Genomic DNA, 24580 nt, shown 5'->3' with positions numbered 1-24580 from the left:
ACTCAATCCTACTTAAGCTTTCTGTATTGAAACCTATGTGGAAATGCTCATGTGTAAATTCTGTGAATTTTAATCTAATTTTATAGCATTTCCTACGTATTTTTTAAATTATTTTTAAAGATTTTATTTATTTATTCATGAGAGAGAGAGAGAGAGGTAGAGACATAGAGGGAGAAGCAGGCTCCCTGTGGGGAGCCCAATGTGGGACTCCCCTGGAGCTTGAGCCAAAGGCAGATGCTCAACCACTGAGCCACCCAGATGCCCCTCCCTCACATATTTTCTATTTAAAATAATCCTGACAGAGGTTTCTAGGTGGCTCAGTCAAGCATCCAAGTCTTGATCTCAGCTCAGGTCTTGATCTCAGGGTCGTGAGTTCAAGCTCCACAATGGGTTCCATGCTGGGCTTGAAGCCCACTTAAAAAAAAAAAAATCTAACCCAAGTGAAGCAAAATTTTTCCTGGTTTTGGGGGGTTAGGATATAACAGTCTGAAGAGGTTAAAAGTATACAAGGCCCATGTTAGCTTCAATATTCCCTAAAAAGGCAGGGCTCTTTTACATGAAGGAAAAGGCAGAGGTACTGGGATTCCCTTATAATTGATGTACCAGGCACCAGGCAGAATAAAGAAATATGTACACGTTTTGTTGGCCTCACCAAAATCTCAGGTCCTCTTCGGTGGGGGTGTGTGCACGCTCATGCTCACAGGCACATAAGCACTTTTAATGTAAGTTTAACATACTTTGATTCCTGTCTTGCTGGCAAGATAAAATAGTCTAGGAACAGTTCCACATCAGCTCTCTCCAATAAAACTTGGCAATGTTGGAAGTGTTCTAGATATGTGCTGTCCTCAATTGATAGCTATTAGCTACATGTAGCAATTAAATAGTACTTAAATTGGCTAGTGAAGCTGAGAAACTTTTTTAGTCACAGTATGTAGCTAGTGGCTATTATACTGGACAGCAGTTTAGATGGCAAAATAAGTTCCCTTATGAGCAAGGAAAAATCCTACAAAATATTTTTCCCTTAAAAACTTACATGGGGCACGTGGGTGGCTCAGTGGGTTAAGTGTCTGCCTTTAGCTCAGGTCACTATCACAGGGTCCTAGGTCAAGCCCTACATAGGCTTCCCTGCTCACCAGGGGGTCTGCTTCTCCCTCACCCTCTCCCCCTGTTCATTCTCTCTCAAATCTTTAAAAAAAAAAAAAAAAAACCCTTTCATTCCCCCCAAAAAACAGGTTAACACTGGGAAAGGGGCTAGTTTTCAGCCAATGTAAGAGGACTGTTGAGGGCAACCCCGGTGGCTCAGCAGTTTAGCGCCACCTTCAGCCTAGGACGGGATCCTGGAGTCCCAGGATTGAGTCCCATGTTAGGCTCCCTGCATGGAGCCTGCTTCTCCCTCTGCCTGTGTCTCTGCCTCTATGTCTCTCAAGAATAAAGAAAATCTTTTTTAAAAAAAGAGAACTGTTGAGTAGGAACAAATGTATTTATTTCTAAATCTCCATTAATACCATGAGAAATTGGGCAGCCCGGGTGGCTCAGTGGTTTAGCGCCGCCTTCAGCCCAGGGCATGATCCTGGAGACCCCGGATCGAGTCCCACATCGGGCTCCCTGCATGGAGCTTGCTTCTCCCTCTTTCTCCCTGTCTCTCTCTCTCTCTCTCATGAATAAATAAAATTTATTTTTAAAAAATACCAGGAGAAATTGCATGTTGTGAGCATAAATCCCTTTTATTCACAAGACCAAGTTTCATGATAGACCATTTCAGAGTCCCATGAGGCCTCTCAAAACGCTAAAAAGCTCCTGAATTCATTCATCAACGATTTGAATTCCTACTATGAGCCAAGATTTGAGTGATGAATGAAGGCCTATGTGGTTCCTAACAGAGAAGCAAACCTTAATTACATCTCTGATATGTACCATGGAGGGTCAAGTACAGGATGCTATGAAAACAGTAGTGACTGACTTTGGTGGACAGGGAATGGGGCAGTTATGTCCAAGTGAGAAAGTAGTGCATATGAAAGCCCCTGATCAAGAAGACCATGGCATCCATGAGAAACAAGAAAGGGAGTCTGTGGCAGGAATAAACTGCAGTAGGCATGTGAAGAGGTTAAGTTACAGGGACAGTTCACTAGAGCCTTATAAGGCTGTGTTAGGAATTTCATCTTCACCTTAAAAGACTAACTGGAAGCCATTAAGCAGTTTTAAGTTTGGGGGTAACAGAATCAACCTCTTTAAGAATCAAATTCACTTAAAAGATCACTCTGGAAAGGAAAAAAATGAATAGCAATATAAATGTGAAATTTATGGGATATTTAACAGAGGTCTCTCCCCTAATGATGAAGACAAAAAAAAAAAAGTGACATTTTAAAGGGGAAAAAAAAAATACCCTATAGACAAGAAAAGGATCATTCATTCATAAAGGCATGTGATTCTAGGGATAGTCCAAAGGGGTAGGGTTTAAATCCCTGAGGTTAATCAACCCATAAATAACTGCATGAACCCCTCCTACCCTAACATTTGCTTAACACCTGTTGTTCGCCAGGCCCTAAGGGCTTTGCACAAGGCACCTCTGAGGGGCAGGGGAGATGAGATAAGGTCTCAGCTGAGAGGATGGTATGACAAAAATGTTAATTGTTAGGAGAAATGTAAAAGTACTGTGTGAGTTCAGAGAAGGGCAATTATTTATGTGGTTCTACCAAAACTCTACTGCTTATTCTTTGTGCCTTACTTAAGACCTCTCCCCTTGGAGCACCTGAGTGGCTCAGTGGTTCAAGTCATGATCCCAGGGTCCTGGGATTGAGTCCCATATCGGGCTCCCCACAAGGAGCCTGCTTCTCCCTCGGCCTATGTCTCTGCCTCTCTCTCTCATGAATAATTTAAAAAAAAAAAAAAAAAAAGGGAAAAAAGAAAAGACATCTCCCCTTTGAAACAAACTTACCAGTTTACAGAGACAGGGAAAATGGAGGGATAATGAAGGCCAAGGGGATATCCCTGGCCCAGCTTCAGGGTGGGGGATGGGAATGAAGAACATCCCAGGTCTTCCATTTCCATGAATTTCTTCCTGAGCAGTCCACCCAAGCAAGACCCAAACACAGCAGCAGCACAGTAAGACACTTCAAGTACAAAGCAAAATAAATCCTAGCCTGATTTAAATATTGATGCCCAGAAAAAAAGCATCCAGATTCCCCTAGGTGGTATTTGAGAACTCCCTGGGTTCTACTGCAACATCTTCCCTGGGGTGGTAGGGGAGACACAGACCTGCCACAGCTTCTACTTGGCAGAAGTCCTACTATAGCCCAAGCTTTGTTCCACCTTTTAGGCCAGTGGCAGCCTTGTAGAGATAGACAACGTGTCACAAAAGATACCAGGTCTTCAGCACTCAATGCACTGTGCAGAGCTTGCCTGAAACGCAAAAAAGGGTTGTGAGGCTACAAGGCAGCCCAAAGAGAGAGAGGAAGCAGCTTGCCCAGGATGGACTTCATGGCTTGTCAGGATTTGTCTCACAAATGTAGTCCTCAAACAGTCTCCTGCCCTAGGAGATTTCGGAGGAAAAGAGAGATAAAAATGCATTACTAGGAAAAGCTGTCAACTTGTCAGAATAACCCGTCTTCAGGGCTTTTAAGATCTGGGCTATGTTCTCCTGCTGAAGAGAACTGAAGTACCAGAAATATCAGATTAGCCCCAGGAACAGAGGAGAAGCTAAAGTCTGGTGAGATTATTTAAATCAGTAGTGCCTTAGTTTTCCAAGTCCTTTAAAGGTCCCAGCCAAATTCAAACTATACAAGGGCCCAGATCTGATGATTTATCCAACATCTCTGCTAGTCCACAAGAACCCCACGAGGTAGCATTCTTGGCTGCCCTGGTAATTAAAGCAATAGAGGTTTAAAAGTTTAAATGACTTGGGCCACCCCTCCCCAACACCCCCCACCACCAACAAACACATGCTGAGGGAAAGCTTTCTGATACCTAGTGCTTGTTCTCTATAGCAGAAAGCCACAGTAAGAAGTTACTGGAGAGGAGCAGCTGGCAAAGGGATCCAGCAGTCTTAGGGAAAACCCTATCTACATGGAGGAGATACAATGGAAGGTTTTTTTTTTATTTTATTTTTTTATTTATGATAGTCACACAGAGAGAGAGAGAGAGAGAGGCAGAGACATAGGCAGAGGGAGAAGCAGGCTCCATGCACCGGGAGCCCGACGTGGAATTCGATCCCGGGTCTCCAGGATCGCGCCCTGGGCCAAAGGCAGGCGCTAAACCGCTGCGCCACCCAGGGATCCCAATGGAAGGTTTTTAATAAGCTTCTTCATTTGGCAAGGTGAACCTGACTGCCACAGTAATGGTGGTCCTGCACTGCCCTTGGCTCTGGTATCTCTGAAGCAGGGCAGTGGCCATGTGAATTAGGAAAATGAGTGGTTAGGGAAAGGGCTTTCCCCTCCAAAGGTATCATACTCCCTCCATGTTGAGGTGTGGCCAGGATACTTCAGTGGCTGTGTGAACTGTACCTCTCCTTACAGACACAATGAAATTTTAAACAAGGTCATCCAAGGCAACTGGCCAATACTGTGGGAATCACACTGGTGCTGGTATGCTTCCCATCTGGAATCACACTGCACTAAAAAGGGCTGGGCAAGCCAGGCTTCATTAGACAGGCACAGATCCCTGGGCCCCACAAGGAAGCCAGAACCCGAAGGGTAGATAGAGCTCGTGTCCTGGTTCTATGAGGACACTCATTTCTTGAATGACTAGGACTGCTAAGGCAATGAATGGGGATAAGGGCAGAAGGTATTATGTTCTCCAGAGGAACACATAATTCAAATGATAGTTTACATACTTACTATTAAATGCCTGTTATGTATCAGGCGCTGTCGCCTGGCATGGGGGAAAATTCCTTGATCACCTTTCAGTTTTGTGAAGAAAATGTTAAATAAGCAAAATAGTGGGTTAAGTACCAAATACATGGGTAAGGAAAAATGGGAGGGGGTGTCTACTAGGAGGACTTGAAGCTAAGATATTAAGGATAAGAAATTAGCTCAAAAGTGGCCAAGGGGGAAAATCCTTCCAAATAGAAAGAAGGACCTGAGGGAGGGAGTGTTTGGTGAACTAGGACCTGAAAGGCAGGGCAGAGTGGTTAGAAAAAGATGGGTGAAAGGGCATCTGGGTGGCTAAGTTGGTTGAGCTTTGGTTGATTTTGGCTCAGGTCATGATCTTGGGGTCCTGGAATCAAGGTGTCCCCTCCTTTGGGCTCTATGATGGGGTGGGGGGTTTCTGCTTGAAGATTCTCTCCCCATCTGCCCCTCCCCCAACTTGCACATGCTCTCCCTAAAAATAAATCTTAAAGGGCGGGGCGGGGGGGGGGGGAACAGGGACAACACACCTGGGTGGCTCAATGGTTGACCATCTGCCTTTGGCTCAGGTTGTGATCCCAGGTCCTGCGATCAAGCCCCCCATCAGGCTCCCTGCTCAGTGGAGAGCCTGCTCCTTTTCCCTCTGCCTGCTGCTCCGCTATTTGTGCTCTCAAATAAATAAATAAAATCTTTAAAACAAATAAATTCTTTTTTTTTTTTTTAATTTTTTTTTTTAAATTTTTATTTATTTATGATAGTCACACAGAGAGAAAGAGAGAGAGGCAGAGACACAGGCAGAGGGAGAAGCAGGCTCCACGCACCAGGAGCCCGATGTGGGATTCGATCCCGGGTCTCCAGGATCGCGCCCTGGGCCAAAGGCAGGCGCCAAACCGCTGCGCCACCCAGGGATCCCTAAAACAAATAAATTCTTAAAAAATAAATCTTAAAAAAAAAGACAACCAAGAAAAAGAACCCTATGTATGTCTCTGGATCCCTGAACTTTGAGCACAGAAGACAGGTCTAGGACAAGAGAAGTAAATTTCAGTCTTCATCCAGATCAGCATAATCCAACAAAAACATAATGTGAGCCACAAATGCAAGCTACATATGTAGTTGACCCTACATACTGAACAATATGGAGGTCAGGGCACCGACCTTCAGTGTAGCCAAAAAGCCACATATAACTTTTAATTGCCAAAAAACTTCACTAATAGCTTACTGTTGACTGGAAGCCTGATAACACGAAACAGTTGATTAATATATACTGTATGTTTTACACATTATATACTGTATCCTTACAATAAAGCTAGGAAAATATTAAAATCATATGGACGAGAAAACACATTTATAGCATTACACTGTATTTACTGGAAAAAACCCACATATAGATGAATCCACATAGTTCAAATGCATATTGTTCAAGGGTCAACTGTAATTTGAAAAATTCTAATAGCCACATTTAGAAAAGTAAAAAGAAACAGGTAAAATTATTTTATTTAACCCAACAGATCCAATATATTATTTCATATAATTTGATATAATGATCATTTAAATGTGAATGATCATTATTTTTCGTACTAGGCTTTTGAAACTCCATGGGAATTTTATACTCACAGAACCCTATAGGTCTGTGGCTATCCTACTGGAGAGCACAACTTTAGTTAGTATGCAAAACGAAAGGAATTGATTAAAATTGCCTAGAACAGGGTTTCAACCTTGGCACTTCTGACATCTAGAGCTAGGTAATTCTTTGTGGTAAGGAATTGGAATTCTTTCCTATGCACTGTAGGATGCGTGGCAGCATCCCTGGACTCTACACTACATGCCAGTAGCATCCCCCCAGTTGAGACAAGTAAAAACTTCACACTGCCAAACTGTCCCAGCAGAGGGTGGGGAACAAGGAGCGGAAATCACCAGTGATTGAGAAATACTGACCCAGAAAGAGTATAAATTGAAGAGGGTCCAGGAGAATTCTGGAGACCTCCAGATTTGGCATCCACCGTAGGTAATATACACAGAAAATTAAAAGAAACAAAAAGAAAGGAAGGGGTATGGTGATTTCACATGAAGACCTCAGCACATTTCTGGCACATAAAAAAACCCAACCTATGTTTCAATAGCAACATCAAGAAGTCTTTCCCCACCACCACTTGTGAGAATTAAGTTTTTCTCATCTTTTCTGATCCCTTCCCTCTAGACCAAGGAATAGCCACAGAATTTCAAAAGCATGTACCAAGGACCACTGACTGTCCTCAAAGAAAAATTCCATATACCTTTCTGGAAAGACCAGCAGTTATCCAAATTAGAGGAAACCATAGGAATAAATTCAAATCTCAAACTTTCATTGCCTTGTGGACAGCCTGCTGGAGCATAGAGAAGAAAGTAGGGAGCTGGAGATGAACATTTGGGAATCTTCAGAATATAGATGGTAGGTAAGGCCAAGGGAATTGGCAATACCACTAAAATAAGCATGGAGAAAAGAGAGAATACAGCCCCTAGCTTCATTTTTACTGCCCTGAAAACTTACCAGCTTCCTTTTCACCTTGAAAACCCAAATCTGCCATTTACAAAAATGGGAGGATTATAAGGAATATCTAGAGAACCACCAATGTAAACGCTAAGGGAGAAGGGGCCTGGCTGTAAAATGTTCAGCATATGGTATGGATGAAGCCAAGGGAGCAAAGGAGTAGGACAAGGAGTAGGACAAAGAGTACTCAAAGATGAGTAGGGCAGATCATGCAGGACTTTACAAACTTTGCACTGGATTCTAAATTTGAAAGGAAGAGCCTCTAGCTGCAGTAGGGGGATTAAAGAGGTGGGGTCTAAGACATTATGTGATTTCCATTTGAAAAGCATCACTCAGGACGCCTGGGTGTCTCAGTGGTTGAGTACCTCCCTTTGGCTCAGGGTGTGATTCTGGAGTCCCGGGATCATGTCCCATGTTGGGCTCCCTGCATGGAGCTATTTGTCTCTCTGCCTGTGTCTCTGCCTCTCTCTCTCTCATGAACAAATAAAAATCTTTTTAAAATAAAGTAAATAAATAAATGCATCACTCTAAGGGGAACTTGCATAGCTCAGTCAATAGAGCATGGAACTCTTGATCTCTGAGTTGTAAGTTCAAGCCCCACATTGGGGATGGAGCCTACTTAAATCAAATAATGGCAATAATAAAATTTTAAAAAGGAGCATTCTGGTTGCTGTACTGTGTAGACAGTAGATGATGTAGAAGCAGTGAGATCAACTGGGAAAGAACTTTAGGAAATACAGGTAAGAGAGGACAGTGGCTCTTACTAGAGGGCCAAAAGTCTGGAAGACTGTGAGAAGTAAAACCAGCAAGATTCCTAATGGACTGAATGTGAGTATAATCCAGTTCTTGGCCAGGATAACTGAAGGATGGGGTCTCCATCAACTGAGATGAGGGAAGGGTATAAGAGGAGTGATTGTGGAAAAGGATACCTGTCAGAAGATCAAATTTACACAAGTTTTGAAATATCAGATGCTCAAGCAAAAATATCAAATTTTTGATATCAAAATATCAAACAGGGTATGAATCTGAAATTTGGAAGACTTGGACCAGAGATTGAACTTGGGAATACTAATATTCACATGGCATCTGAATCCACAGGATTACTAAAGACTCAGAGCTGAACTATGGAGCCTCTAACATCAAGAGGTCAGAAAGAGAAAAAATTAGCAGAGGAAATTGAAAAGGTAGAAAAACCAGGTGTTATGTCCTGCAAGTCAAATTAATTGTTCAGGAACAGAAAGTAATCAATTTTGTCAAAATACTAATACCAAAGATAGAAGTAGATAAGGACCAGGGGTTGAAGGGATTAACTGCAAATCAGCACAGGGCCTTTTGGGGTGAAAAAATGTTCATCTTGTGATTTATCAATGTGTCAAACTGTACTCTTAAAAAATCTGTACTCTTATTTCATGGACATGAGTACCTAGGGACACCTCGGTGGCTCAGCAGTTTAGCGCCGGCCGCCTTCAGCCCAGGGTGTGATCCTGGAGTCTCAGGATGGAGTCCCCAATCAGGCTCTGTGCATGGCCTGCTTCTCCTTCTGCCTGTGTCTCTGCCTCTCTCTCTCTCATGAATAAATAAAATCTTAAAAAAAAAAAAAAAAAAAAAAGGAAAGAGTACCTCGGTAAAGCCATTTTTTTCTTTATAAAAGGTGCATCACACCATACTCCCCTGCTTAAAAACAATACTATTTCAAGAGTAAAGGCCAAACAGACCTACGTGAACTACCCCATCATTTAAAGATCTAACCTCCTCTCCTACTACTCTCTCCCTGTCACTCCATTCTTCCCCCTACCGGCCTGTTAAAACAGGCCAGCTACAATCCCACCTTGGGGCCCTTACTCAAGCTGTTCTCTCCGCTTAGAATACTAGAAGTCTGTTTGGCTCTTATCTCATTCAAATCTGCTCAAATCTCAAGTTTCTCAATAAGGCTTGGCACCCTATTTATCACAGTAATCTGCACATACATACAGTACTCTAGCTCTCCTAACACTCTATATTCAAGTCTTCCCTTTTTTAATACAAAGCTATTTCTTAACACCCAATTCACTATGTTCACTGTCAATCCTTGAGTCATGAGAACTAACACAAAGAGGAACCACCACACCACCACAATGGGCATGTGACATGAACAAGAAGCCTTCTTCTTTTCAGGTAAAAGAAACTGACCACGTGACTTAGCAACATAAAATCACAAGCAATTTTCCTGTGGAATGGTAGAAGTGAACATCTGATTAAAGAGGGTTTAAAAAAAAAAAAAAGAGGGTTTAAGACAGGGCACGTGGGTGGCTCAGTCAGTTTAACATCTGCCTGGAATCTTGGGATGGAGTCCCGTGTTGGGCTACCTGCTCAGCAGGGAGTCTACTTGTCCCTCTCCCTCTGCCCACTGCTCACTTGCTCACTCCATGTCAGATAAAATCTTTAAAAAAAAAATAAAAATAAAAAGGGCTTAAGAGAAAATGGAAATCAATTTCAATGGAAATCAATTTCAATGGAAATTGGAGACAGAAACCATAGAAAATGCTTTTGAAGAGTTTCGCTACAAAACAGAGTGAAGAGGGGTACGTTGGTGTCCCAGTGGTTGAGCATCTGCCTTTGGCTCAGGTGGTGATCCCGGGGTCCTGGGATCGAGTTCCCTATCCAGCTCCTCGCAGGAAGCCTGCTTCTCTCTCTGCCTGTCTCTCATGAATAAATCTTAAAAAAAAAAAAAAAAAAAACAGCAGAAATGAAGTGGTGTTAACGAGCAAGGGAAAGTTTTTAGTGGGAATAACAATATTTATAATGCTAGTAAGACTGATTCAGTAAACAGGAAAACCAGATATAAGAAGCAAAGAACTGCAGCAGCAAGCTGGCCCTAAGGTGTTAAGTAGGGCACTGGCCCTAGGTAAAAGAAACTAACCAGAGGGAATGTGATGTGGCTGCAGATGCTAGAGGGGAACAGGTGTGATGAGAAGGCTGAATTCCTGGGATCCCTGGGTGGCGCAGCGGTTTGGCGCCTGCCTTTGGCCCAGGGCGCGATCCTGGGGACCCGGGATTGAATCCCACGTCGGGCTCCTGGTACATGGAGCCTGCTTCTCCCTCTGCCTATGTCTCTGCCTCTCTCTCTCTCTCTGTGACTATCATAAATAAATAAATAACTATTTAAAAAAAAAAAAAAGAAGGCTGAATTCCCTTCTGATTGTTTTCTCAGTAAGAATGAAGTAGGCCAGTAGCTGAGTGAGCCTAAGAGAGGAAGTGAAAAGAGACAGCAACGGACTAGGGAACTGTACTCCTCCTGATCTCTTGGCAGAACCATAGTCTACACAAGTCAGGCTAACGATCATTCAAAGTGAAACTTTTCCTCCATCACCTTCAGCCTCATCAATCAAGTGACTGTGAACAGATGAACTGGATATGACCTGGGATGCAGTACTTACTGCCAAGTGTGTATGATGATGCTGGGGGACTGAGTAGCCCCAGGGCTTGTAAAGAAAATGATGTAGACAAAGAAATGATAATGACTGGTATGTTTTTCAAGTTGGGGAAAGTGGTGAGAATATAAGAGGGTGAGGGACAATGAAAAGTTGGATCAATGAATCAGAAGTTCCAGTGGGATCAGAGGGTTGAAACTTTGAAGAAAGCAATCTGGAAAGACACAAGATGGGACTACCTGGGTGGCTCAGGAGTTGGGTATCTGCCTTTGGCTCAGGGCCTGATCCTGCGGTCCTGGTATCGAGTCCCACATCAGTCTCCCTGCATGGAGCCTGCTTCTCCCTCTGCCTCTGCCTTTCTCATGAATAAATTTAAAAAAAAAGAAAAGAAAGACACAAGATAGCTAACATAAGAAAAGGAAGTGAATTTTTAAAAATGAAAGAGGCTGGCATTTTGGAAGGACGGTCTCCAAACCAGAGAAAACCAAGACACCCTTCCACATCAGTTGGTACACCACTGATGTGATTTACCCATTTCCCCTTGGTGAAGGGGGAAAATATTACCAGATTTCTTATTCACTTCCACTTCTTAAAAGATATCCAACACTAAAGCCAAAAGGAAATTTCTTTCAAGAAACTGTTTTAGTGGGACACCTGGGTGGCTCAGTGGTTGAGTGTCTGCCTTTCAGCTCAGAGTGTGGTCCTGGGATCGAGTCCCACATCGGGCTCCTAACAAAGTGAATAGAAGACTAAGCCAAACATACCAATACACAGGTGGAGCTTGAGCAGCCAAATCAAATAAGCCCTTTCACCAAATATGAGAACATTTTAAAGACTCCAAGTAAATTCTTAGATTGCCAATGAGTATAATTTGCCAAAGAAAATTTCTAAAGTTAAGGGGTTAAAACTTACATGTCTGTCCCTAAATTGGTATGCAGGCTTTCTCTCAGAGCTACGAACAGTGTAATAACAGAAGAAACAGTTACGAGAGAAAAATCAGTCTCATCCATCATGATTACAAGCCAAGGCAAGTCCCTGTAGGCCCAAATCTGATAGGGAAGCCCCTGGGCATTGCCACAAATGGATTGGGGAGCAACACCAGTTCTTCATCAAGTTCTGTAGGTTGACTACTACTGAATGAATCCTGAAGGACAGGCATGCCAGGCATGCCAACTGCAACCAATCTGATTAACACTCCATAAAGTAAAGACTACATACTTTAAGCACTCTGAGCATAGATTCACAAGAGTTGATTTTGCCACCGGCCAACCCCTAGAGACTACGATTTAATAATTAATCTAAGGCAATAGTTCCTCCCTGCATAAACAGGGGCTTATAAGAGTAGGTAGGAGGTATCCAATGTCCTGTTCATTCCGCTTTCTTCAAAAAGGGTGCTAAAATGGTTTCCTTCTTATAATCAGAACAGGAGATATGATGTTCAAATAGCATCATTTTCATCCCTTTTTGTTCCACTGCAATTAAATTGAGATTTGTTTCTATTTGTTCCCCAACTGAGTGGCCATCTAGAAAAAAAAAAGGTTAGAGATTTACCTCACACTTTATAACAAATTCCAAGTAGATTAAAATTCTAAACTTAGGGCAGCCACGGTGGCGCAGCAGTTTAGCACCGCCTGCAGCCCAGGGTGTGATCCTGGAGACCCAGGATCGAGTCCCATGTCGGGCTCCCTGCATAGAGCCTGCTTCTCCCTCTGCCTGTGTCTCTGCCTCTCTCTCTGAATGAATAAATAAATAAATCTTAAAAAAAAAAAATTCTAAACTTAAAAAATGAAACCGTAAAAATACCTGGAAAAAAAAGAATTTTCTTACTTTCTTCAAGTGCAGAAATCCCAAGTATGATGCAAAATCCTCAAGTGCTAGAAGAAAAGGCTGGAAATTCAATTACCACACATTTAATTTTTCTACATGGCAAAATCATCATGAAATGACAAACTGGAAAAAACACTAGCAACTCAGATCACCAAATTAATTTCCTTAATTTATACATTGCTTCCACAAATAAAACCAATACTGGATTTTAGAAAGGTAAGGACTAAGAATACAAAAAAATGGAAATAGAGATCCCTGGGTGGCGCAGTGGTTTAGTGCCTGCCTTTGGCCCAGGGCGCGATCCTGGAGACCCAGATCGAATCCCAAGTCGGGCTCCCGGTGCATGGAGCCTGCTTCTCCCTCTGCCTGTGTCTCTGCCTCTCTCTCTGTGACTATCATATAGAAATTAAAAAAAAAAAAAAAACGGAAATACAAATGACTGTTAAAAATATAAAGATGATCTACCTCACTCATATAAACAGATACTATATTTATAAGCTATCATTTTACACTATTAGGTTGGGAAAGATCAACACATACACTGCATTAGGATTTAAGAAAAGATTTTCATAACTTGTTGGGATATAAACTGTAATAACTTTTTTTAAGGATTATATATATATTTTTTAATTTTTATTTATTTATGATAGTCACAGAGAGGGGTGGGGGGCAGAGACATAGGCAGAGGGAGAAGCAGGCTCCATGCACCGGGAGCCCGACATGGGATTCGATCCCGGGTCTCCAGGATCGAGCCCTGGGCCAAGGGCAGGTGCTAAACCGCTGCGCCACCCAGGGATCCCTAAGGATTCTATTTATTTTATTTTAGAGAGGGAAGGAGGGGCAAAAGGTGAAGGAGAGCAAGAATCCTGAGCAGACTCGTTCAGCATGGAGCCCAATGCCGGGCTCAATCCCACAACCCTGGGATCATAACCTGAGCCAAAACCAAGAACCAGATGCATAATGGACTGAGCCATCCAAGGTGCTCCTCAATTGTAGTAACTTTTGAGAACAATCTGACCTGTACCAAAATGCAAAATGCCATTCCACCTTTAAGAATATAGCTTACAGGGGATTCCTGGATGGCTCAGCGGTTTAGCACCTGCCTTCAGCCCAGGGCGTGATCCTGGAGTCCCGGGATCAAGTCCCACATCGGGCTCCCTGCGTGAAGCCCGCTTCTCCCTCTACCTGTGTGTCTCTGCCTCTCTCTCTCTCATGAATAAATAAAGTCCTAAAAAAAAAAAAAAATATATATATATATATATATATATATAGCTTACAGATACACTTGTGCTCATGCAATATAACCGTATTTCATTTAATACAAAATGTCACTGACTTTAAGTTGTATCATTACTTTACGTATCACTAAAACCACAGTGCTAATTAAACTATGGATATCAAAATGCATTCAAATTTCAGATATTAAAAAACAAGAGGAAAATGAATTGATTAAATACATAATCCTAAAACCTCATATTAGTTTCATTCCATAAAACTTTTTTCTTTCGAAATTGAGGTATATATTCGAAATCTAGTTCCCAGTCTTCACCGGGCCTCGCATTTTATAGATGGTACCATAGGGAAACTCTACAGGAAACATTTTTTTGGCATCTTAGTTCCCAGGCTTTCCAGGAAAAACGTCTTTGTTCACTACTAAAACCTGCTCTTCAAACCATTTCAACTCTATAAATAAATCAGAAGACCCTACTCCAGCTCAAGCCAGTGGGTAAAAACTATCTCCCTTCCTCTTGCAGCAGCCTGGATGATAGTTAAGTCTGAAGTTCTATATAAGGAAGCTCCAGACTCTCACATCTGGTTTTAACATTTCTTACATAGTGAAATTAAGAGTTCTCATCTCGCTACATAATGGAGTAGGAACAATTCAACATGTTGGATAGGACTGAATGAAACCAGCAGGCTCAGCTCTTAAAGAACAAGCCCTGAAGGACTAAGAAAAAGAGTACTAAGTTTTCCCCTGTTGGCACTGACAAATTAGACAAAACAGGAGCAGTAATAAAATGCTCAATTCAGCTTTTAAGGTTTACTTACCAACAGCTAAGCACTTCCTTCTTTGGTGTCTTATCTCCTTGACAGACTGCTAGCACCATCCCCACCTCGTATCTCAGAGATGCTATTTACTTGTTAATAAAGTCATATTACTTTATTACTTTACGTATCACTGTAGAACAGTAAACTGTTATTAGTTTAAAAGGTTCACTAGCCATCATCTCAGGCTTAAACAGAAAAGAGCTGTTAGCATGACAAAACTTTTTTAAGATTTTATTTATTCATGAGAGACAGAGCAGGCAGAGACCTTAGCAAAGAAAGAGGCAGGATCCCTGCAGGGATCCCAGGACCCCAGGATCACGACCTGAGTAGAAGGCAGACGCTCAACCACTGAAACACCCAGACATCCCCAACTTTTATTTTTTATCAAAATAACCCGTGAACGTGGCTTAACAAATAGTATAAGGCTTTCAAGTCTCTAGCTTCATCTTCCCCAGATATAACAACTTTTTAGCTGTTCTTACCTTTATGGGACTCAAGTTGGTCAATACTCTCCATTTACCACTTTAAAAAAATTGTTAATTTCTATTATGGAATGAGTTTTGCTCTTACACATCCCATCACTCCCCATCCATACTTTCCCATTCTCCCAATTTAGTTAGTTGACAATTCTTTTACTAAATATTCAGTGCTGCCATGATCTCGCCTAGGTTGAGCCCCATAATTCTATTTTAAAGTTTTGGTAAAACACTTTAAGTTTTTTCATTTATTTTCTACGCACTTAGGAATTCAGCTCTGCACTCTTCAAATGAACCAAAAATTTCATAAGTATTAAAATACAGGAATTTTTAAATTCTGTCTTGGGAGACATTCCCTTCTGTAACTACTTTGCTCTGCTTCAATGTAGACTATACTGTTCTCCAAACCCACAGCAAAGTACTCAGGGGACTTCCCACTGTCATTATTCTGGCAATTTTTTGACTCCGCGTGAGACCACAGAGAAAACATCATTACTGAGTAAACTTCACTCCAGTAGTTTGCAACAGTACTTAATACCATAATGCTCAGTACTGAGTAAACTTCACTCCAGTAGTTTGCAACAGTACTTAATACCATAATGCTAATGCTCTACCTAGAGCCTTTTAGTACTGAGGTAGCTCTGGGCTAAGGAGTCTGGCTTAATTTGGCATTCAAATCAACTCCAAGTCTGATGCCTGGAAGAACTCTAAGTTAACAAACTTTTGGTATAACACCAAATCAAACCCCAGTATTACCCTAAAAACAGCTTTCCTAAGTCCTTTGACCCATCCAGAATTAGATGGGTCAGATCTGTGCCAGATGCCAACACTACAGAATACTGGGACCATTCCACTCCAACCTTCCAGTGAGTGATCCGATCATCTACACATCCAAGGCCTAAATAGAAAGCTGCTTGCAGAGGCAAGGTGGGGACAGTTATCTTTGTATTCTCCACATGTGTACTTACAGTAGGCAACTAGTTAAATACTTCATGAACTACAAAATCAGCTCTCAAGAGGATGCTAAGCACACTTTACTGAACAGAAGAAATGGTGGAAGCCTACAAAAAAAATCAATATATGAAAGCATTACTCTTAAACTACCCCAGAACTCCTGAGCTAACCAACAACAGTCTAATTCTGTCCGTTACACAGAGCAGACTGTTGCCTCAACTCAAGGTACACTTGATCAGAAGCTTAAACACTAATTCCAAAATCTTAATGTTGAAATATCAGCAAGTCCAATTTAAATAGTTTTAGAATCCACTTTCCACTATTTTTAATAGTGTTTTGCCTTTTAACAATAATTACAAAGCACAGTAGGAATGTAGCATTAACCTAGCCCAGATTTTGAGTCATGAAAAACTGCTTAGGTTATCTATTACATACAGGGAGACCATGCTCTCAAAGCAGAAATGACTCCTTTTAAAGATTTTAACCAGCCTGTTTTATAAAGCAAAAATACATTATTTCCATATCTAATCTACTGACATACCATCACGTCAGAAAAGCCTCCTCCCACTACTCTCATCTAAATAAGTCTCTATTTGACATTATTTTGTCCTCCCCACACACCTTAGGCTCCAGAACTATACCCAACTATACCCAGCACCTACAACAATACCTTGCAGAGTATCATTCAAATCATTTGCTGAAGCAATGAATACTGTCAGTCTCCACCTTTTGAAACTTACCAACTCCACCTATTAGACCAAGGGGTGTACCAATGAAAAATGCCAAAGAGTGATGGGTCCACCTTTTCAGAGAAAAGGGGATCAAAGTAGGCACCACCCTCCAAGAAGTGGCACTGGCAGAAATCCAACCCAGCCAAGGAAAATAAAGCCAAATGCAAGGAAAGTAACCAAACTTTACTCATAATCTTCATTACTGACCACTTCCTATCTGTAGGAGCTAAGAACTCTTTTCATCCTTTTCACCTTATTTCCACCAATAGTTTTCCTGGAACTACTCTACATCACTAGACTTCTCAATCAAACACAGCCTATATGTTCAGCAATTATTTGTATTTTGAGGATAAGAGGAATAAAACATTGCAATGGACAGAAAAATGGCTGCTTGGAGCATTAAATAACACATACAAAACCAATCACAGGGTTTCAACAGAACATTCAGTAAATTATAAGTTATATCCATAACTATTCCCATCTTAGCCATCTATGAATTAGAACCAGTCAGATAGAAGCCTTAAGAAAAATCTGAGAAATCACCCAACTAAAAACCAGATCCTTTTTCTTATCTCCCTTTACCATAACCCACCTTTCATAAAGGCATATACAGTAGGTGCTATTTGTTGAATGAATAGTTCTAGAAAATACCCTACTATATGTAATGTTAAAACTGGAAACAAGGTACAGACAAAAAAAAAGATCTGGAAGACGGTCTGTTTTGATAGAAGCATGGAACTAAGAGACAGGGCTCTTCCTTGTATTCATCCCTATGCTCATTATTAAATACTCTAAAAGCTCACTGCTGGGTCCTTTTCCTGTGCCTATCATTCTAAAGGCTCTAAGTACAAGTTAATGAAGTGCTAGTGCTACCATTGAGCACTTCAGATTTGTATTTGGGGAGAGGTATAGAAACAGATGGTAAAAGGCATCAAAAAGTGTAGGGGATCCCTGGGTGGCGCAGCGGTTTGGCGCCTGCCTTTGGCCCAGGGCACGATCCTGGAGACCCGGGATCGAATCCCACTTCGGGCTCCCGGTGCATGGAGCCTGCTTCTCTCTCTGCCTGTGTCTCTGTCTCTCTCTCTCTCTGTGACTATCATAAATAAATAAAAAATTAAAAAAAAAAAAAGTGTTACTTTACTGGCCTAAAGCAGCAGAATACTAACAGCCACAACTTTATTTTTCCATATGGCATGAAAAATGAAGGCTGACCTCCTATTCCTTTTCCTAGAACTGTATCTTGGCAATAAATCAAGCTAAATGTACTGACTGGGTGGTTGGAATGGTAAGAGGTACATGATGATGGCTTCACAAACAGGAAAAAACTTCCATCTCAAAACCACTAGTAAGTAAGTTGGTTTTATTACAAAGGTGTACGAACAGGGGGAAGACTTTACTGGAGTAAGACTACCTGCCTGTGTTCTTCTTCCACACACGATCTTTTTTTCCCTTTGGCACCTGTTAAGTCCTATCTACAATAAAAGTAGTCTTTACTGGAATAAGACTACCTGCCTGAGTTCTTCTTCCGCACACGATCTTTCTTTCCTTTGGTGCCTGTTAAGTCCTATCTACAATAAAAGTAATTGCAGTGATGTTCACCCAGAGCTGAATGTCAAACTTTTTATATTCCCCTTCTCTTCCAGGGACAAATAAAGAATCCAGACACAAGCCCAAGCAAGAACTCTCTCAAAGCACACATACCCTAAGTTGAAAAACCATTTATTTCACTGGGAAAAAAAAAAAAGTTATCCAACTCTATGTGTCTACCCGCCACAAGCCTTTGGGCCAAAAAGACTCAGGAGCAGTGACACTCTCATCAAGGTCATTCCCAAGTCCAATACCCACTGGAAGCAGGAGGCGGGGAGACAGCACAACCCCCACCAGTTTCTGCACACAATGAGGCCTGCTGGGAGAAGAGAACATAAATGGGAAACTACAGAAGTACTGAAGAACAGGAAGAACAGGAAAATGGGCAGGAGGGAGGAAAGGAAGAGGTGGTCTGAACTTAGCAAGGTAAATTAAGGTCCACGGTTCCTGAGGGACTGAACGTACAGAGCCGAGAACGTCCCGGAGACGGGGTACCACGAAGGGTGTATTCTCATGCACAACCGCAGCTCGGAATTTCAGCCCACACACATCCCACCTGAAAGAGAGCACAATACAGGGGCTTTACAGCAAAGCTCAAAAGGGCTTTCCTACTTAAAACTTCAAAGAATATCTTTATGAAGTCTGGTAACTTGACACTCCTTTTAAGTTTACTTGTACCCATCCCCAGTATACACAATAACCTCTAAAAATGAAAAGAGTTTGGAGGTCAGAGAGTAACTGGGAAGGTCAAGCAATCCCAGGCTGGGGCCTTTCTCTAAATTAAATAGCAAATACTTTTTCATGAGAGTAACCAAAGATAATGCATTTCTCTTGATGTTAAAATCACCATTCCTCAGAAAAGGTTATTTCCACATCACAAATTATCACTGAAGGGCAGAAAAAAAAGAAAGGTTCCAATTAGCTCTCTGGTCTAAAAGTCAAAAGCATGTTTGAAACTCGGTTTACTGCCAAGGTCCAAGTTAAAAATGATTAAAGGTCTAGGAAAAAGCAGCATCAATTGAACAGGTATCCAACTCTGCCTATCCAAAAGAATGTAGTGGAGGACTTGTATAAGCTACATATCAAGTCATTCAAGTTACTTTCCCAGCCCTATCAGTGATTTCCTACCCAATAATCCTGGGCAACTCACATACCTTCTGCCTTAACTGAAAGATAACAGAATATCATTCACACTGTCACTACTGAATTATGGATCAAAGGTAACGTCTAGGACAAACTGGGGTCTACCCAAAACAAAGGGCATTGAGAATCACCCTTTAATACAGCAGCAAACTCAAACACCTGGAGCCCAAAGCTGGCAAGCATCAGAAAGAATATACTCAGGTAGAGCCAATGGATCATGAGGCTCAAAATGTATAGTAGAGGAAAAAGCCAGAGGACTCAAGGTAGAGCTGGTGGTTCAAGAGTATTAAATGCCCGTAATTAGTGGGAAGATGAAGGGAGTGATCTGCTTAAGGCAAATCTCTCACCCCTGCTGTTGATGGCAGATTTATATTACCATAAACCTTGAAGAAGTGGAGAGATGTCCACCATAACACTGTGGGACAGTTTAAAAAAAAAAATTGAACAAAGTAAACAGGCTCTTATAGGACAGATTCAAAGACAGAGCAACGGAGTGGACACTCTATATTCAGGGAATGAATCTGAGCTGAGTGAAGTTGGATTTGAGTCTATGCCCCAGACTCCTTGTTGAAAGCTTTATAAATTAAGATACCTTTTCTTCTCTCTGTCCCAACTTAACTTCAAAGAGTTTTTCTATAAAGCTCATAGGGAGTGAATTGTTCAGGAACGTGAGAAAAACGCTGCTTCAAGATTAAGATGATGCCACTGGGTAGTCTTCATAGTAACTGGGACCCAAGCAGTGATGACTAGTTAACTAATTATCAAATTTATATTACTATAGGTCATAACCGACCTTTCACATGGCACGAAGCAGAACAGTAAGCTGCAAACCTTAATAATGTCGCACACCTAGGAATTTCAACAAAGGCTCTGAGAAACAGCACACCTCAGTCTGAATATATGGGTCCCAGGTTCCGTTTAATTACAGCACATAAGTGTGACCCAAGATTCATCACACCATTCTTTGTTTTTCCAGGGATAAATAGCATCAGATTGACTCCCACTACTAGGAGCCCTGGAAAAATAGCCATGAGGGCTAAGGATGTTTATGTATTTCAAAAAGTTAGGTAGTTAAGGACTTATCCCTAGCCTGTGAACCATGATAGTAACCCTACCCTAACCCAGCAAAAGCAAGCAAGCAGGGCAACCTAACTGGAGCCTTTAGGAGGGATGGCAAAACCAGAACAGGGGACACCCCACCGCTCTCACCTCAAGCCTTAAAAGGCTGAATACCGCGCCCGATCCGCATACTGCTCCCGCTCATACCGGGCCATGTCGTACAGGGAATTCCGCGCGGCCGCCGAAGCTTGGGACAACTCACTCTCATGCCCGTAACCGTAGCCCTCTCCAACAGTGGGGACTGGGGCTGTAGCGCGACGCAGGGGGCTCCGATCCCGCCCGTAATATGAAGTGGAAGCTGCAGTAACAGCAGCAGCGGCTGCTGCAGCAGCAGCAGCTGTAGCAGCAGCAGCTCCTGAGGTCGGCAACAGGTGTCTATCGTAGGGATCGAGAGAGGTGGAGGTGAGGTGACTGGCCATGGCTGTGTTCTGGACTTGTGGCAGCTGGGACAGGGTCTGCTCTGCGTAATTATACGCAGAGGCAGCTGCAGCCGCCACTGCCTCATAGGACCGGGCAGCACGGCAGCGCTTGTAGTAGGCATCGAGCGCTCCGTACGCGTTGTTGTAATACAACGAATCCCCATAGCTCATGGTGTAAGGTGTACGCACTGCTCCATATTGCTCATTATATTGCTCGGTAAAGTCTGCCACTCGGCCCGAACGATCTATCGGACACTCTTTGGACCAGTGCCCCTCTTTCCCGCACCGATAGCAGCCGCTCTGGTCTCCCATCCCGGGCGCAGTCCTAAGCCGGCTGGTGGACAACTGCACGTGCATTCGTTTGCCTTGAAGAAACAGACGCAAGAAGGGTTGCTATCACTCTTAGTCATAGCCCCCGCCCCTACCCCAGACACTGGTCATAGCAATGGCTTTACCTAGACAACTCTAATGCAGGACTCATTGCCAAAAGATTAAAGAAAAAAAAATACTATGCAAATTCATTATAATGACGTGATTTCAGGCAAAGATCAATTAGATGAAATGTTTCAGCTCTAACACTAGTTTAATGCTTGTGCCCCAAAACCAGCAACTTCATCTTTTGCCAGATAACTGCAGACAAAAACTACCCCTAACAATGGCCCACTGTCAAAAGAAACTAGTTAGAGTGCTCCACAAGATTCTGACATTTCCCATCTTCACTATCAAGACTGATTTCATTAAGCAGAACCATGCAAAGGCCAATCCCTCAGTTCCCCACCCCAAAATCGAAGAGTTAAGACCCTAAAGTTACCAGTGATGGAGAATATGACCCATACATGATCCGTGACTGAGTGTGATGGGCAAATTTCAAGATTTCTGGGAAAAACACTCATGAAATGGGGGAAGGGACAATAAATACTCATTGAAGGACTGCCTCCCCTGTTAATGGAGTCCTTAAAATTGCTGGTCTTGATATTCAATCCACCAAAGATTCTTTACAATCGGAGAGCTAACTTTAGTAACCTCCTAAGGAACAGGACAGGTAATTCAGAAGATGCCTGAATTTTTAGAAAGATTATGAAAATCATGGAAGAAAAAGGGGAAGGGATATGAGAAAAATGGAGAATAACCAGTAATATTAGGGTATCAAAGCATTCACTTTAACAAGATTAAAGTACTTTTTCTCCCTAAACTAGGGATCCAGAGAGCCTAAGAATACACAGTTAATATTATCTTCTGCTGAAAATTAGTTTGTATTCTGGAAATAAAAAGTATTACTTCCGAAAAACTTAAAAGAAATTTTTCAGCAAGTTTAAGGTTTGGGATGCCTGGGTGGCTCAGCGGTTGAGTGTCTGCCTTTGATTCAGGGCATGATCCCAGGGTCTGGGATCGAGTCTCTGCAGAGAGCCTGCTTCTCCCTCTATCTCTGTCTCTCACGAATAAATAAAATCTTAAAAAAAAAAAAAAAAAAAAAAAAGTTTAAGGTTTAAATCTTTTCACAGGAACAATTTCCAGCTAACATGATCTACCAATTTATCAGTATGCAAAATTCCAGCAAAAACTTCCAAGGCAATTGGCTATGATGTACCCAAACATGCAGGTATCAAAGTGAATGGTCAGAAGTACAAGAGAGTCAACAGGTCACCTACTCAACCAACATTACAGAAATCGGTAAATAAACAATTTCACAAGCAAAATTAAAGTCCTAGCAAGCTAGGAAAGGGAAAAGAGGTTGGAAGGATCAAACTACCCCCAAAAATCTCTTGTAAATACTGCATCTGGTAAGTGTAAATAGATTGCAGGTTAGGAACTAAGATTCACAATTAAGTACTTAAACGTTTTAAAGTGCTCACATGTCCCTCTGGCATTTGCCCACGGGACCATTTTGGCACCTAACGAAACCAAAGCAAAACAAGTGCAACCAAGGAACTTAACCTTGCACATTCATGATATAAGGTCATTAACTAACACCCTGATTGAGGATATTATCTATTCCAAAGCTAGAAAAAGAAACTAAGTCTTTAAAAACATATATAACTGGTGTCTTTTAAATGAGCAAATAGAGAATACACCCAACACTGAAAAGCGAAAGGATATAGAAGACCATTTTAATAAATTCTGCTACTTCACGCACAAAGAACTCTACTGAATAGAACTAAGGAGAACGACTAATAATAAATATAGTGAAAATATAAATAAGCATAAATAGCACCAGAGAGCCTAAGGTTCATAGCCCTGAGTTACACCATAAGGACAAGGTGTCCTGAATTGGTACACACTGACCTCCCCTTTCGTATGTAACTGCTACAAAAAGACACAGCACCCATTCTATGACTTGGTTAAGGTGGAGAAGAGTGTCCAAAAATTAGGTATCTCATCATAAACCCTCCACAAAAGCAGCCTTTGACCCCAATTAAGTTGCTGACAGCAAATAATTCTCAACTTACCAATTAAAAAAGGAAAACAAACTAGACCTGAGAGACTGGGGACACTTTTCTTTAATAATGCACAGCAATACCCATGACACAACGCACCCATTACTTGGGGGAATGATGATCGGACCTCCAGCTCTAAGAAAGGTTCAATTTAAGAAAAATAAACACCCCAAACAGCAGCAATGACTCTTAACAAGAGCAGTATTCAGGAAAAGAAGCAATAACTACCTTGTCTGGGCTAAAAAGGTTGGAATATACTTTAAAAATGTAGCAAGGAGTTGTGGGAGTACCTCTTAACCTGAATATAGTTTACAACCAAAGGGAAAAGGCTTTATTGATACTGAGGACACAAAGGGGGAAGGAGGGGTTGGGGTGGGAGAATAGATAGCAACTCACCATGGTTACCACACTCACCCTTCCCGACTGCCACTCTTGCCATAGGAGCTCAGATCTTAAACCAAGAAAACATAAAACCTTCCAAATAAAATGACAATCCATACCATCATTCATGCTGCCCTCCAGACACACTAATAACCTAACCAAGGCTCTAAGGTTAACACCCATCTAAATGCTCTATTCACCAAAGATGTTAAGAGTCCACCCTCTAAAATAGTAAAAAGGCATTGCCATTATCGCCCCCCAGTATCTTTCTCCTCAGAAACTTCTAAAATCAAACCTTTGTTCTGGAGTGGCCTTACTGTCAAAACAGAACATCTTGGTAGAAGCATAATAAGAGCAATAGCCCTTTAAAGACACCATTTATCTAAAAACTAGCTATTTAGTGACTAGTTATCTTTACTGGGAGATTATGAGTTGGGATGAGGTTTAGGGGAAGCTTAACAGGGATTCTGCTCCCAAAAGTGTTGCTTAGAACAGTTCTGCCAGGTTCTTCAAATGTAAAATAAAGCATAATGCTGATACTGGGCTGAGACAATAAATTCAGAATGAACCTACTTATAAGAAAAGGTGAGGAAAAAAAAAAGCTAACTAGGGAAATCAAAGGAAAGGATTTCTGTGCTAACAAGCATAAAAGCCTTAGGAGTTCCAAACTAAAGCCATGTG

At 41.8% G+C, this 24580-nt stretch overlaps 1 protein-coding gene across 14 annotated transcripts in view; it reads right to left on the bottom strand.

Annotated features, from left to right (window-relative positions):
* LOC140612491 (RNA-binding protein 14) overlaps positions 1 to 24580 on the bottom strand; it is a 45443-nt gene that overhangs the window by 3482 nt on the left and 17381 nt on the right. For 3 of the 14 annotated variants that reach the window (XM_072790036.1, XM_072790037.1, XM_072790038.1), the window contains exons 3-4: positions 20755 to 21448; positions 18519 to 18958 (exon numbers count right to left, since the gene is read on the bottom strand). The exons of 6 other annotated variants lie outside the window; for them this stretch is intronic. In XM_072790036.1, coding sequence (XP_072646137.1) covers positions 20763 to 21448 — 686 coding nt within the window. In that variant the 3' untranslated portion in view covers positions 18519 to 18958; positions 20755 to 20762. Of the gene's footprint in view, positions 1 to 18518; positions 18959 to 20754; positions 23970 to 24580 lie in introns of those variants that run through there. 5 more of the 14 variants (XM_072790048.1, XM_072790050.1, XM_072790049.1 and 2 more) reach the window with 3 other exon arrangements.

This window comes from Canis lupus, chromosome 21 (assembly GCF_048164855.1).
Source record: "Canis lupus baileyi chromosome 21, mCanLup2.hap1, whole genome shotgun sequence".
Taxonomy (NCBI): domain Eukaryota; kingdom Metazoa; phylum Chordata; class Mammalia; order Carnivora; family Canidae; genus Canis; species Canis lupus.
Note: the sequence above shows the minus strand (reverse complement) of the source record. Positions and strands in the feature narration are given on the sequence as shown.